At 41.0% G+C, this 19,189-nt stretch overlaps 1 protein-coding gene across 12 annotated transcripts in view; it reads right to left on the reverse strand.

The window, feature by feature from the left end:
• Window positions 1-19,189, reverse strand: part of GALC (galactosylceramidase) — a 94,771-nt gene that overhangs the window by 19,456 nt on the left and 56,126 nt on the right. For 6 of the 12 annotated variants that reach the window (XM_022576371.3, XM_022576369.3, XM_022576373.2 and 3 more), the window contains one exon: window positions 15,252-15,931. In XM_022576371.3, coding sequence (XP_022432079.1) covers window positions 15,785-15,931 — 147 coding nt within the window. In that variant the 3' untranslated portion in view covers window positions 15,252-15,784. Of the gene's footprint in view, window positions 1-6,199; window positions 7,236-7,756; window positions 7,847-9,816; window positions 13,330-15,251; window positions 15,932-19,189 lie in introns of those variants that run through there. The other 6 variants (XR_002644920.3, XR_016392239.1, XR_002644924.3 and 3 more) reach the window with 4 other exon arrangements.

Raw genomic sequence — 19,189 nt, forward strand, 5'->3', positions numbered from 1 at the left:
CAGTTCTAGAAAGGCAGATTTGGGGCTCAAAACAGCTAATTTCTAATGATTGTAACTCTCCTACAATGAAGACATCTCTAGGCAACTAGGGACACCTATCACTAGAGGGGTCAGGCAGAAGCTAAACCATCACAGGTCAGAGCTGCAGAAGCGGGGGTTCTCCTCTCATCCAGCCTCTGAAGCACCTTCCAAATAACTCGAAGATTGGCTGATTCTGTTCTGAAGAGAGTACCACTCGTTTGGATGCCTCATTTCCAACACGTGTATTGAACAGTAATCTCTAGAGTCCACAGATCGCCAGAACAGGAAAAATCTGCCAAAGAGCACTGTTTATGAAAAGAGCTTATATGTCAAATTATTCATTATTTGTCTGCACCTATGGCCAAAAGACTGGAATTCTTGCTTTGAGGCTTCAGTGATGGAGGAAAGAAGGCTGCTGTCAAAAATATTAAAAATATAACTTCTTATTTTTATGTCACTAATGATAGAGGCGCTTTCTTCCCGCAAAACTGCTTTTTTTAACTTTCCATCGTGGTTGCCATGGTGATTTGAGCTGGTGCCTGACTCCTGCTATGAGACCCTGGCTCCCTGCTGTGGTCCAGCGTGTTCATGGCTGACACTCCCAGTTTCTCTTCAGGGACCTTGGGGTTCTGTTTGAAACACTACATGGTACATTATAAACACACATACATACACATACACAAACACAAGACAGTGCAAACTAAGTAAAATCACCAGAACTCCCATTCAAAGAGGACTTCTGTTAATATGGTGAACATACTCTGGAAAATTCTCTCGTTGCCTCTATTATTTAATGTGTGTGGGCTCACATGTACACTGCTTTTTACATAAAATGGATCATAATGTACTTGATCTTTTGAAACCTTAATTTACCACTTGAAATGTCATGTGATGGTCATTGATCTTGAGCAACAAACATAGTAACATCTAATATTCACTGAGAACTCAAAAGGAGACATTGTATTAACTCATCTAATTCTCATAAAACCCCAGCCAAGAAGGTTATCTATTATGTCTACTTTGCTGTTATTATCTCTGTTTTCCAAATGGCAAAACTGAGTACATTCCAAGATCTCAAAGCTAGTAAGTGGTAGAATCGGGGTTCAAACCCAGGCTCTCTAGTTCCAAAGCCTGTGCACTTAATTGCCACATGACACTGTCCCTGAGAATGCCCCTCTTTTTCAAAGGCTATTTTGTGGTGTAAATGTACTGCCATTTATTTCCTCAGTCCCCATTTGATGGGCATTTAGCTTGTAATATTTTGCAACTGAGAGCAACACTCTGATAGCAGTACTCTGATGCTTGGATATGCCTCCTATTACCTTCATGAGATGATTTCCTTCTTTGGCAGAGACTCCTCAAAGCAGGATTGCTAAATCAGGGGATTGACCTGCTTTTACAAAGGTTTTCTGACCTTACAGCGGAATGAGGGTGCCTCTTCCCCCCACATCCTGGCCAATACCAATTTTGTCGTTAGTAATTTCAGTTGCAGTTTTTGACTGTAATAAGGTTGACAGCTTTTCATTTCTATTGACCTCCTGGCTTTCTTCTTTTGAGTTACATGTCTTTTCCTTTGCCTGTTTTTTAAGTTAGCACCCTTATCTTTTCCTGGTTAGCTTCTCACAGCTCTCACTGTGTACTTGCCAGGGGGCATCACTTATGGGCAGTAGATTGGCTCCTTCAGCACCTACCCTAACCTCCTCCCGTTCCAGGAGAGCTGAAAATCATACTTTCCAGACTCCCTTGCAGCTAAGATTGCAAATGTGCTATCGTTCTACCCCTGGGACATGCTGGCAGGAAACTTGAGAAATTGGGTCAGCACACCAGGCACATGTGGCATTCGCGTTTGTTGCTCTGGGGTCACTGGGCTCCATGGCGCTTGTGAGTCAACAGTGCTGGCTAAAGCTTCCTGATCTTTGGCTCACAACGGTGACCCTGGGATCCAGCGACCATGGCAGGAGACAGCAGCTTCCTCTGCAGCATCCTGGGTGAACCAGAGCAGCAGTGGCCCTGGCAGCCCAGCTCTGAGATCTCCTCCTTCTGCCCTCCCAACAATTCAGGAACAGCTTAATTCCTTGTGTTAAATCCCTTCCTGCTTAACAAGCCAGAGTGGGTTCTATAAGCTGCAACTGAACCACTAAATGTTAAACCATGCTAAACATGTCTTAAAATATTTTTCCAAGTTTTCCATTTAACTTACAATACTGTTTCTGCTGTTCCCTTGCCATTTAAACAATATTTTGTTTGTAGTCATATTTTTAAACTCTTTATCTTCATTTATGGCATCCCTGGAAAAAGTTTTTCCATGGCAAGTTGATAAATGCTATATTTTCTTTCAGTACCATTATTACTATTCACAATTTGTATGTGTGTATTGGAGGAGAAAGGGGCACAAGAACTATGACAACTGCTGTAATCAAATAATCCCAGTGATTTTTAAATGTCATCCATAGACACCTGAATGCAGACTTCATTCTATCACAAGGGCTGGCAAATTTTTTCTGTAAAGGAACAGACGGTAAATAATTTTTGAACTGCTCAAATGGTCTCTGTTGCAACTACTCAGCTCTGCCTTTGTACCATGAAAGTTGCCATAGATAATATGTAAATGGATGGGCATGGCTGTATTTGGCCTGCTAGTCTTAGATTACTGGCCCCTGTTCTACATCCCCTATTTGTTTATTCTTGGGCCATTATCACGTGCACTGCATGACTACAACTTGAAGTTCTTTCTCATTATACTTCTTTACAGATCTTTTCTGGCTATTCTTGAATATCTATTTCTCTAGAGGAACTTTAGAATTGCTTTTTCAAGTGAAGAAAATCTTATTGGAATTACGATCAGAGAATTGCTTAATTCATTAATAAATTTAGAGGGAATGTCATCCTTACAAAATTATCTTCCAATCTCCATTTATTCAAGTCTCCTATTATCAAGAATTTTGTTCCTAGGGCTTCCCTGGTGGCGCAGTGGTTGAGAGTCTGCCTGCCGATGCAGCGGACACGGATTCGTGCCCCGGTCCGGGAAGATTCCACATGCCGCGGAGCAGCTGGGCCTGTGAGCCATGGCCGCTGAGCCTGCGCGTCCGGAGCCTGTGCTCCGCAACGGGAGAGGCTACAACAGTGAGAGGCCCGCGTACCGAAAAAAAAAAAAAAAAAAAAAAGAATTTTGTTCCTAAAGGGGCAATGTAGGCACAAAGTCCAGTCCTAGTTCTATCACTTCCTGGCAGTGTGACTTCGGGCAAGTTACTTCTCTGTGCTTTTATTTTCTCACCAGTAAAATGTGAATAGTAGCATTTCTCTTGCAAGGTGTTGGGAGAATTCAGTGATTTGCCTGGAACATAGAAAGCATTGTTCACTTGGTGCTCTAAACTTGTTGTTACATCTGTTAAATCATAGTGGTTATTGCTGTGGGCATCCCATCTATTTCTAACTTTAAAAACTGGTTCTAGTGTTTCACCATCAGGCATAATGAAAACCTATTGAAATTTCCCTAATATGATCTATTACTATTTTACTGTTCTGTTTATCCAGAATATATATTGACTTTTATCAAATGCCTTTGCCACATCTATTGAAATCACCATACCTTTCCCTCTTCTTTATGAATCAAAATAGACAATTACTTTAGCAGATTTCCCCTACTGATCCATCTTTGACTTGTTAAAATGAACCTCTCTAGGCCATGGTGCTAACCTTTTATGCATTGCTATGCTTTAGTTGCTTATGCTTTATTTGGGAATTTTATATCAATGTTCTTAGGAAAGATTAAATTGCTTAACTGTTTTGTTTTTTTAAAAACATATTTATTGGAGTATAATTGCTTTACAATGGTGTGTTAGTTTCTGTTTTATAAAAAAGTGAATCAGCTACACATATACATATATCCCTTAACTGTTTTTAAGAGCTACCCTCACCCATTATTTTATACCAATGGTGTGCTTGTTTCAGAAAGATAATTCAGAAGCTTTACTTCTTTTTCCCTGTTCTAGAACACTTTTAAACAGCCTTGGAACCATCTGGTCCTCAATATTTTAAAATTATCCAAGCGGACACTGTTTTTCTCTGATGTTTTACAGCAAATGGCTCAATTTCTTCCATGATAATTGATCGCTTTCTTTTTTCTTTTCAATTCATCTTGAGTCAGTTTTATGAAGGCCATTTCTTACAAAAGCATTCATTTAGCCTATTTTTTCCAGGTGTTAAGATAATCTGTGCTCAGATTTACTGGTTACAGAAAAGCCATAAAAATTTTCTAGTTCACATTTGTTTAGTTTTAGTTATTTCTTTCCTTAGGTTTATTCATTAATTTTTTTTTTTTTTTTTTTTTGCGGTACGCGGGCCTCTCACTGTCGTGGCCTCTCCCCTTGCGGAGCACAGGCTCCGGACGCGCAGGCTCAGCGGCCATGGCTCACGGGCCCAGCCGCTCCGCGGCATGTGGGATATTCATTGATTTTTAATTAAAAAGAAAAAATAGGCCACTGTTATATATACCTCACTCTGTGATTTCATAGAAGCCTTCCGTGTCCTGTCCTCCCCACCCCAATCAAATGCACAGTCTTTAACAGTCCTTACAAATGCCATCCAATATGAGAAGACGCCCCCAGGCTGCATGAGCCAGGACGCAGGAAGGGGAGAAAGGCGAAGAAAAACAATGGTCACTGGGGCAGGAGCCTACAAGAATGACGCTCGACGCCCACTACGCATCAGAATCACCTGGGACGCTTTTAAAATAAATGCCAGTGCCTGGACCTCTCTCCAAACTAATTAAACCAGACCCTTAGGGGGTGGAACCTGGGCATCCATATTTTAGGTCTCCTCAGATGATTCTATGTACACCCGTGGTCGAGAACAACCAGGCTCTAGAAATATGGAGGGAGGGGAAAAAATAAAACCTTTAAAGGAATGTGGCATCATGGTCTCCAACCCGCCTCCACTCAAAGACTTGAGCCCTAGATCAAGTCAGTCCCGTGGATTAGCTTTAGGGATTCTGTTCCAGACACAATGGCTTAGGTCTGGCTGTAGGAGTCTGAGAAACAGGATCTCATCCTCACCACCTAACACAGACTTCTGGCATTAGTAATGCCTCAGGGGGAAAATAAAAAATCCCATACACAAAAATAGAAAAATTCTGTCCCAACGAGGCGGAGGAGCAGTGCCTGAGGCATAGAAACCAGAGTCAGTTCTTGGGGCTCACTGCTCTCCTCTGTGTCTGTGCAAATGCACCGTTTCCTCTGAAAGGTTTAGCGTCATGGGAATAAACCCTGGCAATAAGATTTCAATGTCTCTCATCTATGATCTAGAAGTGATACACCACAGGATGGCATTTTCAAATGGAATGTAGAAGAGAGTCCCTGGACTCTCAAACAAGATAAGGTGGAAACTTTATTGCATAATTATTCTCCACTCAACCTCATTCTTTTCCTCCCCAAATACCCAGCCATCTTTAGCTAACCCAGCAGGTCAGTCTTTTCCTATTTTATTCTTCCATTATTTTTTAAGGTTCAGTAACTTATCTCTAGTGCTGGATAACATGTCAGCTAGTCAGGCTTTAAAAATTCCCCATATTTAATCTAACAGTAGTTTTATACATTTCATATGATAATCAATGGCAACCCCGAAACCTCCAGCCTCCCTAGTGATTCAGGATGGAGTCAGACAGAGCAGTCCGGGTCCTAACACTCACTATGTTTGTATGCTTGGGCACGTTTTCAAATTTTAGTTTTAAATATTACCTACCTCATGGGATAGTTATGAAGACAGAATGAGATAGCCCATGAAAAGCGCTTAACACAGTGTCTGCCACCTTGTAAACACTACGTCCACTCATCCAACAGCTACTTATTTGCTGTGTTCTGTAGTACGCATCACGGACTGGGCTAGGCACCACGGATAGAGTGATGAGGGAAATCAAACTTGATCCCTGCTTCCATGGAGCTCACAAACTAATTCTCAATAGATGCCGGCTTTTATTATTTCAAGATGCTAAGAGTGGGAATGATCCTTTCGCTGCTAAAAATAAATAGTGTGAGCGGTACAGCAAGAATTTGCAGCTTTTTACTTGGGCTTGCTTATTCCCAGATGGCAGGTATTTGGAGAGTTAAGTTTCATGGAAAGAAACAAATGCAGCCCTGAAGGGCTGGATAGCTTTGTGACTTTGATTAAACTTGAAATGACAGGGTTTGGGGTTGGGGGTGGGGTGGGTATAGGTACAGGCTGAGACAACCAACTTCCTGCTTCCAAGAAGTCTTCGCAGTGCATTGTAACTTTTAAGTCACTTTGCATCTCTGTGCTTTAGTTTCTTCCTCCGCCAAATGAAGATAATGTGCCAGACTCTAAGATCCCTGCCAGCTCCAACATTTTCCAGTAATTTTAAGTGTGTGTATGTGGCTTTTGTTTTTCCCTAAAAACAATGATGATTCAGGTCTGCCAGATTTAATATAGCAGTACTGAAAACCACTAGGCAAAATCCTTTTCCACAGATTGAGATTTTAAATAACACTAACAAAGATAAGCACCAGGTGGCAGAGGCTGGTAGTTGTTGGCCCCAATATTCACTTTCCCTTTCTCCTGAGCAATTGAACCCAATTTTATTTGGAGTGCCAACGTGCACAGCTAAAAGACCTTAATTCCCAGCCTCTCTGGTGACTCTGGCTAGAATGTTACTAAATTCCAGTCAATGACATGTCAATTGGTCTTTCCAGTACATCTTCTCAAATGGGAAGGGCCAGGCCCTTTTTCCCCTCAGGAAGAGCAGTCAACAAGAAGCATATATGGGAAGAAAAATGCTACTGAAACATGCAGAAGAGTAATTTTCAAAAGTCAATTTTTTTTAGCAAGCTTTTTACTTAAACATCACCATAAGCCAGCAAGCCATATGCACTCTCTTTAGAGGATTAGGTAAATGGTTCTTACACCCTTTATACTACTAGGGGAGGGAAATGTCATCACAGACTAATTGTAGGCTTTTCATTTGACTTTCATTCACAAATGTTTATGATCATTGAAGGTTTCCCATGCACTCTTCTATCCTCTATAAAAAATAGCCAAAAACCCTTGGGTTTTAAGTTACATTTTTATTAGAAAATGTAATGCAGTACTCCAAATGGAAGATTTTATCTACTTCCATTTAAAGAATGCCAAAATGCACTTCTATGATAAAGGCATCTGTATTAGAGTCCTCCAGAGAAACAGGACCACCAGGATGTATACATCTAGAGAGAGAGATCTATTTTAAGGAACTGGCTCACACAACTGGGAAGGCTTGGCAAGTCCAGAATCTGCCGAGTAGGCCAGCAGGCTTGGAGACCCAGGGAAGAGTTGCAGTTTGAGTCCAAAAGCCATCCACTGGCAGAATTCCCTCTTCTTCAAGGAAGTTCAGTCTTTTTTTAAATTAAGGCCTTCAGCTGACTGCATGAGGCTCAGGCACGTTATGGAGGGTAATCTGCTTCGCTAAAAATCTACTCATTTAAATGTTTGTCTCATCTAAAAAATACCTTCACAGAAACATCTAGAATAATACTTGACCTGGATATCATGGCTTAGCCAAGTTGACACGTAAAATTAAACATTCTAGCATCTTAGGTAATTTTCTTTGCAAACCTTAATTATTTGCAAAGGTAATCACAGTTTATGTAAATCTGTCACAGAGGGTACGCAGGAAGAGACTTTGGGAGGCTCTGTGGCCTGGACTGGCCAGGGGAGGCTATACCTGAGAAACTGATCTTCAACTTACCCAGTCTTACAGGAAATTCTCAAATGATCCTGGGGTTGTTACCAGTTACACAAAAGGAGTAGCCAGGCACACATCTAGTCTCCAGAGCAACTGGAAAGAGACAAGAGGGTAGAGATACCCTGAATCCCATTTGTAAACAATCTGACCATATTCCCACCCCTGTTAGACAGTATCACAAGCAGCTGAGAAATCTTATGAGCCTTCAGGGCCAGAAAGTGTGCGACCCCACCTGGGAGGGTTGCCACTGTGTCCCCCAAACTGAAGAGCCATACAAGCACATGGTACCACCTTGCATATCAATCTTTAACACGGGTTCAAAAACACTCCCCACATTGTGTTCAGCACATACCACACAATTCAAAAACATTAAACAGTGCAATCTGTCAAACAGATGCAGAAAGTAATAAACTGTCTTTCCAGTATAATCTTCAAATCACTGAATTTCATGCTTCCCTCCCTCAGTGAATGTGAAAATTATAAATATCCTGTTGGAATGAAATCACTTCAAGCTTCTCGCCCAACAATCCCCACAATTCCTCAAAGTGTTTGCATTTTTTTCTAGTTGAGTAACAATTATCAATTATATGGAGCATCAAGTTCAATTTTTTTGGAGAAGGAAGGAAAGAGGAAGAGAGAAAGAAGGAAAAAGAAGGTGGAAAAGGAGGGAGAAGGAGGAGGAGAAGGAAGAGAAGGGAGAAGGGGAGGAGGAGTGGGCTGAGGAAGAGGAGGAGGGGAGGGGCAGGAGGAGGAGGGGAGGGGCAGGGGAGGAGGGGAGGGGGAGGGGAGGGGAGGGGGAGGGGAGGGGAGGGGAGGGGGAGGGGAGGGGGAGGGGAGGGGAGGGGAAGGGGAGGGGGAGGGGAGGGGGAGGGGAGGGGAGGGGGAGGGGAGGGGAGGGGAGGGGAGGGGAGGGGAGGGGAGGGGAGGGGGAGGGGAGGGGGAGGGGAGGGGAGGGGAGGGGAGGGGAGGGGAGGGGAGGGGGAGGGGAGGGGGAGGGGGAGGGGGAGGGGAGGGGAGGGGGAGGGGAGGGGGAGGGGAGGGGGAGGGGGAGGGGAGGGGGAGGGGAGGGGAGGGGAGGGGAGGGGAGGATGGGGGAGGGGAGGGGGAGGAGACCGTGTTTTAAGACAGTTTCAAGTTACCCATGGCCTAGAGTAAAGCCAAAAGGCTATTTTCAGAATAATAAAATCAAATTATAATATTTCTGACATACATACAGAGAAAACAAGTACTTCTTTCAAGTGAAAGAAAAATATCAAGATAAAAGAAAAATCAAGTGTTAGAAAGAATCCACCTATGAGCAAAACTGTGGCTTCTAAATCATGCCTCTTGATTACCGCTTGACTCTAGTCTAACTTATCACAATGTTTGGACACCGTGATAGTTTGAAATATTACTAATAGTCCTGTGAGAATGATAAACTAGTCTTTTCTAAGCAGGTCACATATCTCGAAGAATGGAATCTGCCACAAAGCTTATCTATATTACTTTAGAATGAAGTAAAATAACATTTGCAAAATGATTTCACTCCATGAAGCATTTTGCTGCAGTGAAAATGTACAAGGCATTGTACGATCATCCGCTCTATGGGAAACAATGGATAGCAAACCATACTGATCTGGAAAAGAAATTACCTCTTCAGATAAGCAAAATCTGAATTAAATAAAGAAACGCAGATTTACAAGCCACAGAATTACAGAGCAAGAGCCGGAAGGAGTCTCAGCAACCAGCCTCGCTTCTTTGCTTATAGGAACAGCAGCTTGTCCAGAAGGCTTAAGGGATTCAATCAGCCAATGAGTAAGAGAGCAGGCGTTGAACCCAGACCTTAGGACTCACGTTCAATACTGTTATCATGGCGCTCCTCCAAGTGTGACTTTTAGGTGTGTGCTATGATCTGAATGTTTATGTCTCCCCCAAATTCATATGTTGAAATCCTAATGCCCAATATGATGGTATTGGGATGTGGGGCATTTGGGAGGTGATTAGGTCATGAGGGTAAGGGATTATTATTTTCATAAAAGGGCTCCAGAGAGATCCCCAGCCCCTTCCACTGTATGAGGACTCACTGAAGGGCTGCTATGAGCCAGAAGGGGAGCCCTCACCAGAAGGGGGTCATGCTGTTGCCTGGATCTTGGACTTCCCAGCCTCCAGAACTGTAAGAAATAAAGGTCTGTTGTTTATAAGCCACCCACTGTGTGGTGCTTTGTTCTAGCAGCCAAATAGCTAAGACAGTATGTGAAGTAACTTTAGCCATTTACAAAGTGTTTTCATCTAGAGGTTTGGTTTGTCTGCTTTAATAAATACAATTCATGGTTCCCAGTACCCATATATAAACACAGTGTATCAAATCAAACCTGACCAGAAATCAAGTCCTTGCTGAGCACCTATTAATACTGTGCACCAATACAGGGAACGCAGAAGCATGAGACATTCTTTACCCAAAGGGTTAAAAGCTACTTAAGAAGATCAAGCTGCCACCTGAAACAGCGTCCAAGTCATAATAACACGTGGTTCATATTATTAGCGTTAAAAGATTTTGGAAAAGACCATGAAGGCTAAATATTAAATTAAACGAATGGAGAGTTCCATTTTCAGCTATGAAAGAATAGTAACTAGAAATGGACCAGTCCTTCCGCTGTAACCAACTGTTTCAGAAAGTAGACAACACATCCCAGGACTGTGATCCCTGAAAGAAGGGAAATAAATGAGCCAAGCCCTGTGATCTCCTATTTCTATGTGGAGGAATTTATCAGATTCCAGTACACAGAGGGGAAATACAGAGTATGGGGGCGGGCTCTTATAGAGCTGTGGAGATAAGGTTCAGAGTTGAAGGAGGCTGAGACACCTGAAATCTGCAGTGCAGAGCACCTGAGAGAAGGAAGCTACGCAGAATGAGGTCCAGAAATCTGCAGAGGGGTCCATTTGCATCTTTGGCTCTAGGCTAAGCTATGTATTCATAGTGTGACTCTCCATGGGCCAGGCAAAGCATCACCAGGGAGAGAATAGTTACAAAGGACCTATTAGCTGAACAGCTATTAAAATTCTCACAGAGCTGGGAGATCCTCAAGATCTGAACTATAGTGGAGCTGTATAGTGGTGAACTCATTCACCTCCCAGAGAATTCCACACTTTAAGAACAGGGCTACTCCAGACCTGCAGTAAAGGCTACTCTGGATCTGCCCTGACAAAGCTCTAAAAGCTCCAAAAGAATCAAACTGTCAGAGCTGAAAGGAGAAATAGAAAACACAATTGTATTCAGAGACTTTAACACTCCTCTCTCAATAACTGATAGAACAAGTGGACAGAAAATCAATAAGGACACAGACTTCTTAAACAACACTATCAACCAACATGACTTAATATTTTAAAACATTACAGTCATACACCGCAGAATCTGTATTCTTTTTCAAGGGAACATCAACTAAGATAAATTGGGTCATAAAACAAGTTGATATATATTTAAAATAATTGAAATCAAACAGAATATTCTCTGACCAAAGCATATTCTCTAACATAATGAAGTTAAATATCAATAATAAAAAAGAAATCTAAAACATCCTCAAATAATTGGAAATTAACCACCACGCTTCTAATTAACACAAAGGTCAAAAAACACAAGGGAAATTAGAAAACATTTTGAACTGAATGAAAATAAAAACATGACATATCAAAATATGGGAGATCCAGTTACATTAGTGGTTAGAGAAAATTTTAGTATTAAATGCCTATATCTAAGAAAAAGAAGATCAAAAATCTAAGCTGACATCTTAAGACGCTAGAAAAAGAGAAAATAAACCCAAAGTAAGCTGAAGAAAATAAATAACAAAGGTACAAGCAGCAATCAATAAAATAGAAAATAAAGAAACCTAAGGAAAAATATCTAAGAAACCAAAATCTGGTTCTTTGAAAGATAAATAAAATTTACAAAACTCTAACTATACTAATAAATATAAAAAGAGAAAAAGCACAAAGTGGCCATATCAGGAATGTCTTACAGACAATAAAAAGGAAATACTGTAAACCAGTTTATGCCAATAGACAATTTATATAAAATGGACAAACTCCTTGAAAAACATAAATTGCCAAAACTGACATAAGAAATTTAAAAATTGGAGAACCCTGTTTCTGTTAGAGATTCTCAGCCCCAACTCCTCTTCTTTGACCTGCTTTGTGATACTGGAGCTGCGGCCTGTAAACACTTCTCTTTTGCCAGAGAGCAAGGAGGGTACCGCAGGGACATTCAGAGGAAAGGAGCTTTCATCCTTGAGACCATGTGCTTTCTTCTTCCTGCTCCTGTGGTGTGGGGCTAATAGCAGCCCTGGGGACACCCTGTGATGTACCCCTTCCAGTGAGGGCTGGGACAGCCAGTACTTACCCTCCAGTATTTTTCACCAACACTCCAAGAGCTTTCCCAGAAAGTTTCACCAGCACCACAAAAGGTAACTTTCTAGAGAGTTTCAGCAGCATCCCGGGAGGCAGTTTCCCAATGAGTCTCAAATACAGCCCGGAAGGCAGTTTCCTGCTTGCCAGACCCAGTGCTCACCATCCCAGCAAACTCCTATGCCATCCACAGTGCCACAGCCAAACCACCTCCAATGAGATCTGAATCCCGGCCTTGCAAGGAAGCCCTCTTCCAAATGTGCTCCTTCCTTGAGCACTTTTCCCCAGTCAAGGAAGTGGCTGGTCTCTACAGCTGCCATTTCTGTGTTCTTTAGGTGTCTCTTTACTCCTCAGTAGTTAATCCTATTACTAGTTAGTATCTCTTTACGTTAAGTTTTTCCTAGTGTAGCTTCTGCCTCCTGACTGGACCCTGACCAATACAACTGATGAATTCCATCTAAGATTTAAGAAACTCACAAACTCTTTCAAAAAATAAAGAAGAGGAGGGAACGCTTCCCAACTGATTTTATAAGGCATCATCCTGTTACCAAAACCAGACAAGGACATTATATGAAAAAAAAAAAAAAACTAGACCAATATTCCACATAAATATAGGACCAAAAACCCTTAACCAAATACCCAGAAATCAAATTCACTACTATATAAACAGGGTAATAAACCCCAGTTGGTCATGCTATATCTCAGGAATGCAAAGTTGTTTTAATACGTAAAGATCAAACATATGACATACCACCTTAATAAAATAAAGGAGAAAAATCATATAACTATGTTATTAGGTATAGGAAAAGCATTTAATAAATTAAATCTCTATTCATAATAAAATTCTCAGCACACTGTAAATAGAAGGTAACTTTCCTTAGATAAAGGGAATCTACAAAAAAGAAACTCTACAGTTAACATCACACTCAATGACAAAAGACACTTTTCTCCTAAGATCAGGAATAAGGCGAGGACATCTGCTCTTATCACTTCTTCCCTGCCTTGTACTGGAAGTCCTAACCAGCACAATAAGACAAGAACATCAGAAATAAAGCAGACATACTGGAAATGATAGGGACAGAGTAAAGACAGACAATGAAAGGCACAATAAAATGAAACACAAGAAAATTGCTACAATTTTACCTTTGGACCCACTCACAGCATTGGCTATATGGGGTTTTCTTCCTCCTTCCAGTCACCTGGGAAAATGATCACAGAGAGTTATAAGGGTCACGAGACTAAAAGTCGGACCCAAGAGAATTAAAAAATGCAGATAACCCAATTAATCTGCTAATATTTATTACTGTAGAAATAGCTTTAGAGGTAGTTTATTAATGGGGCATTCTTCAAATCATCCCACTCCATATATCTATAATTCAAAAGCCTCATCTTAAAAAGGAAGAGAAAAAAATACTTTTTAGAGTGTAAGCATAACATGTTGAAGTAGTTTTCAAGAAGCAGAATTTCCAAATTTCACAATTTGTATGGAAACACAAAGACCCCGGATAGCCAAAGCAGCCTTGAGAAAGAAAAACGGAGATGGAAGAATCAGGCTCCCCAACTTCAGACTATACTACAAAGCTACAGTAATCAAGACAGTATGGTACTAGCACAAAAACAGAAATATAGATCAATGGAACAGGACAGAAAGCCCAGAGATAAACCCACGCACATACGGTCACCTTATCTTTGATAAAGGAGGCAAGAATATACAATGGAGAAAAGACAGCCTCTTCAATAAGTGGTGCTGGGAAAACTGGACAGCTACATGTAAATGAATGAAATTAGAACACTCCCTAACACCATACACAAAAATAAACTCAAAATGGATTAAAGACCCAAATGTAAGGCCAGACACTATCAAACTCTTAGAGGAAAACACAGGCAGAACACTCTATGACATAAATCACAGCAAGATCCTTTTTGACTCACCTCCTAGAGAAATGGAAATAAAAACAAAAATAAACAAATGGGACCTAATGAAACTTCAAAGCTTCTGCACAGCAAAGGAAACCATAAACAAGATGAAAAGACAACCCTCAGAATGGGAGAAAATATTTGCAAATGAAGCAACTGATAAAGGATTAATCTCCAAAATTTACAAGCAGCTCATGCAGCTCAATATCCAAAACACAAACAACTCAATCCAAAAATGGGCAGAAGACCTAAATAGACATTTCTCCAAAGAAGATATACAGATTGCCAACAAACACATGAAAGGATGCGCAACATCATTAATCATTAGAGAAATGCAAATCAAAACTACATTGAGATATCATCTCACACTGTTCAGAATGGCTATCATCAAAAAATCTACAAACAATAAATGCTGGAGAGGGTGTGGAGAAAAGGGAACCCTCTTGCACTGTTGGTGGGAATGTAAATTGATACAGCCACTATGGAGAACAGTATGGAGGTTCCTTAAAAAACTAAAATTAGAACTACCATACCACTCAGCAATCCCACTACTGGGCATATACCCTGTGAAAACCATAATTCAAAAAGAGTCATGTACCAAAATGTTCATTGCAGCTCTATTTACAATAGCCAGGACATGGAAGCCACCTAAGTGTCCATCGACAGATAAATGGATAAAGAAGATGTGGCACATATATACAATGGAATATTACTCAGCCATAAAAAGGAACGAAATTGAGTTATTTGCAGTGAGGTGGATGGACCTAGAGTTTGTCATACAGAGTGAAGTAAGTCAGAAAGAGAAAAACAAATACCGTATGCTAACACATATATATGGAATCTAAAAAAAAAAAAAAAAAAGGTCATGAAGAACCTAGGGATAAGACGGGAATAAAGATGCAGACCTACTAGAGAATGGACTTGAGGATACGGGGAGGGGGAAGGGTAAGCTGGGACAAAGTGAGAGAGTGGCACGGACATATATACACTACCAAATGTAAAACAGATAGCTAGTGGGAAGCAGCCGCATAGCAGAGGGAGATCAGCTCGGTGCTTTGTGACCACCTAGAGGGGTGGGATAGGGAGGGTGGGAAGGAGGGAGACGCAAGAGGGAAGAGATATGGGAACATATGTATATGTATAACTGATTCACTTTGTTATAAAGCAGAAACACAACATTGTAAAGCAATTATACTCCAATAAAGACGTTTAAAAAATTTTGTTTTAATAAAAATGAAATAAAGGTAATACGAACAACAACAAAAAAAGCAGTATATCCAGTGTTCTTCAGCTTCCTGTTACGGCAGCATTACCCACGACGAGGACACCAGCTCACTAGACACACAGTCAGCATGAATAGATACATCACGGTGATGATCAAGTCCTTGCCATCTGCATGATCATGTGCAAATAAGACGACGAGAGCTACCTCAGCATTAACACAAGGCTTCGAGGTCTGAACACCCAAACCACTCTGCAGGATGTGACCAACGTACCTAGTGCCCTATGTACGGGACGTATCAGGTTATATTAAAGATTCATCTGTTTCTCCTTGGAATTCTAAAAAAAAAAATCTTCAAGATGGTCAAGCAAAAATATATTTTTCTCCTCATTTACTCTCCATTTTTTGTAGCTTCCAAAAGGCTCCTATATTGATCCATCAAAACCAGAAACGGCTCTGAACCAAAACCAAAAAGAAAGAAAATCCAGAGATTGTTCTATGGCACTCTGTGGGTGTTAGTGTATGGCTTCCACACGAAAGTTGTCAAACTGTGCAAATTCAAAGGAGTGAGTTCCAATCGCGGCCCAGCCATTCTTCGGGAAGTTCACAGAGACGTTTTTCCAGAGAGGCTTGCCATTCAGCGTGCCAGAAGAGAAACCACCCTGGAATGGGGAGAAACACATCCCTTAAAGACACGTGAAACTGATCCTCTGAAATCTGTTTCTTAATGGATGGCCAACCTACTTAGTGCAACAAGTATCCTTCTCACTTAAGATTTACCACAGCAAAATGACTCCACAAGTTTGAGCAAAAGTTTGAAATACAGAAAAAATTTTTTCAAAGGAAATTCTTATCTATCTATATAAACAGTTTCCAAGGTACAAGAATACCTCAGTATTTCCTTGTACTCCACCAAAATGCTGTCAAACTTGCAGAAATGTAACACTTTTCATAACATTACGATAAAATTGTAGATAAAAGTTCACTAAAATAAAAAACCATTTGTCATTTACACGTAGTGGCATGTACATGCATTGTACTGACAGCTTACAGCCACCAGCTCTTCAGACAGGACTGCTGGGGTCAAAATGTTTTATTTATTTATTTATTTTAAAGGCTTTTCTTATTTATTTATTTATTCATTCATTCATTCATTCATTTGGTTGCACCAGGTGTTAGTTGCGGCTCACCTGCTCCTTAGTTGCAGCTCGCCAGCTCCTTAGTTGTGGCATGCGAACTCTTAGTTGCGGCATGCATGTGGGATCCAGTTCCCTGACCAGGGATCGAAGCCAGGCCCCCTGCGCTGGGGGCGCAGAGTCTTAAACATTGCGCCAGCAGGGAAGTCCCTCAAAATGTTCATTTGAGGTCTTCATTAAGGAGCCTCAGCCCAGCTGGGAGAGGAGTAATCAACCTTCGTTTTATTGCTTTATCCTCATGTACAGAATACCACTTCAAAGTTATATCAAGAGCCTACACTTAAGTTAGAAAAACAGTAACCATCAGTTAAACTGATGACTGGGGAGAGGTGGGGGGTTGAGTGGATGGAAGGAGAGAAATATCCACAGGAACAACTTCCTAGTCACTGACAGAGAAAGATAAAAATAATGTCCTCCTCAGACAGCTGCCATTCCTACTTAGCTAAGTGGCTGGCACACAGCTCTTATTATCATTATTACAGCGTGCTTATGAGAATATATCCACAGCACACTCATTCCAGCTACATTTAAAACTAGCTAATTTCAAAGAGTGAAGAGCAAAAGATCCAAAGCACTAGGCCAAGGATCAAAATAAAATCTGCTCTTAAGTCATAAAATTATACTGGAATGGGCCTTCATTTACTTATTTTATTTTATGCATGGAGACACGGTGACTTAATGAGACTAAAAATCAAAGTCACAGATTTGCCAGCAACGCTAGGACTTGAATTTGAGTTGCGCAACTCCACGTTCAGAGCCGCATACATTTCTGCTACTACACACCTGCACAGCTACCTTCAGCTCTGGAAGTGCTTCCTGAACATCTTCTGCCACATAGGGGATAGTGAATATTAACACTGAGCCAAGGAGCTTATGTACACAAATTATATTCAGCACTAAAGCTCATCCTCCCCCTGCCCCTCGCCCCCCAGGTGTCAGCCAACCTATCCTCTGGCAGCTCGTCACACAAGGCCAATCACAGCAGTGTCCTGTGCTCAGACTGCTCTCTTCCCACCACTCAGCTCTCACCTCAAACGTCACCCACTTCAAGAGGCCTTCCCTGACCTCTCTATCTAGAGAATCTGGCAGGGAAGCTACTTTAACTCATTATCTCATTTTTCCCTCATAATTTTATTTATTTGTTTATTTGGAGCAGGAGTGAGCCAACCGTGGCCCACAGGCCAGCCACCTATTTTTATAAATTAAATGTTATTGGCACACAGGCACCCCCATTCATCTACCTATAGTCTACGGCTCCTTTCTCACTACAAAAGCAGAGCTGAACAACTGCAATGTAGACCAAAGGGCTCACAAGACCTAAAATATTTACTCTTTGGCTCTTTAAAGAAAAAAAAAGTTTAATAATCCCTGTCCTAGAAGAATACAGGCTCTGAGAGAGCTGGAACCTCCTCTGTCTTGTTCACTGCTGTATCCCCAGTACTTAGAACAGTGCATGTAACAGATGCTTAATAAAAACGTGTCGAATGAAAAACAAAGAACTCTAAAACAACCCACAGAGCCTACCTCCATTTTACAGATGAGGAAACAGAGGCTCAAAAACGTGAAATAACTTGCTGGAAGTCTCAGCATATATCAGTAAGGAAATATGAATGCTGACCTGTCTGGTTCCTAACACACCTACTCCTAAGAATATTAACTTGACTCATTAAAGTGCTCACCACTTCATATATATATATTTATATATGATACCATTCAATCTACATAAGGGTGTGTCTTCATGAGGTTATGATGGTAAAACAGAAGCAGAGCAACATAAAGTATCTGCAAGTGGCTATTACTGGACTTCAAAGTTTATCATTCTAGCCCCCACGCAACAGCGCGAAGACAAAGCATCTGATGTGTGCCGAGAAGAATTCAAAAATGGCCAATTTCAAAATCATAAAATCCTCATATTAGCAGTAATTTGGAAAATGAACATCATAAAAGATGTTGTTTTGTTTTGTTTTTCATGTATGCGACCAATATTTATATGTCAAATGTTGCTTAAGTCACTGGGAGTTTAGGACGAACAAGAAAAACAAGGTCCCTCCTCTTATACAGCTTACATTCTAGTAGAAGGAGACACACAAACACACATGATACCTAGGAGATAAGTGGCCTGTGAAGAACTGAAACAGGTTGATGTGATGGTGGGTGCCTCAGAGACCGCTCTGGATTATGTGCCCAGAGTTGGTGGAACAAGAAATAATGGGGTAAGGGGTGGAGCAGGTGTAAGTCAGCAATATCCCCGCCCATCCCAGCAGCAAGACTGGAGCTAACTTCTAAAAGTAGTAAATCACATTATATAAAAGACATATCAGAAGAAAACAGCTGAAATAGTTCAAAGTGGCTGTGTCAGAGGAGCAGAACACAGAATGGGGTGAGGTGGCAGGAACAGCAGTGAGGAAGGAGGCAGGTGTTTTCGATAAGCCCTTTTTTTAAAGATGTATGCAAAATATCTAATAAAATTAAGGAAATTTACCTTTTTAAATCCTATTCAAAATTTCAAAAAGTTCATAAAATTACTAAAAATAAGCCCTTCAAGTAATGTGGAAGAACTACAGAAATAAAACTGAAGGACACAGTGGGAGATCTTATAAATGGTGAGATGCAGCATGTTCTTGTTACCATGTTCTTGAATGGGGAAACACACTATTCTTTTTTTTAGAAAAAAAAGTCTTTACTGAATTTGTTACAATGTTGTTTCTATCATGTGTTTTGGCC

The sequence above is a fragment of the Delphinapterus leucas genome, chromosome 2 (genome assembly GCF_059928025.1).
Source record: "Delphinapterus leucas isolate spDelLeu-1000000601 "Yukka" chromosome 2, BTC_Dleu_Yukka2, whole genome shotgun sequence".
Classification (NCBI taxonomy): domain Eukaryota; kingdom Metazoa; phylum Chordata; class Mammalia; order Artiodactyla; family Monodontidae; genus Delphinapterus; species Delphinapterus leucas.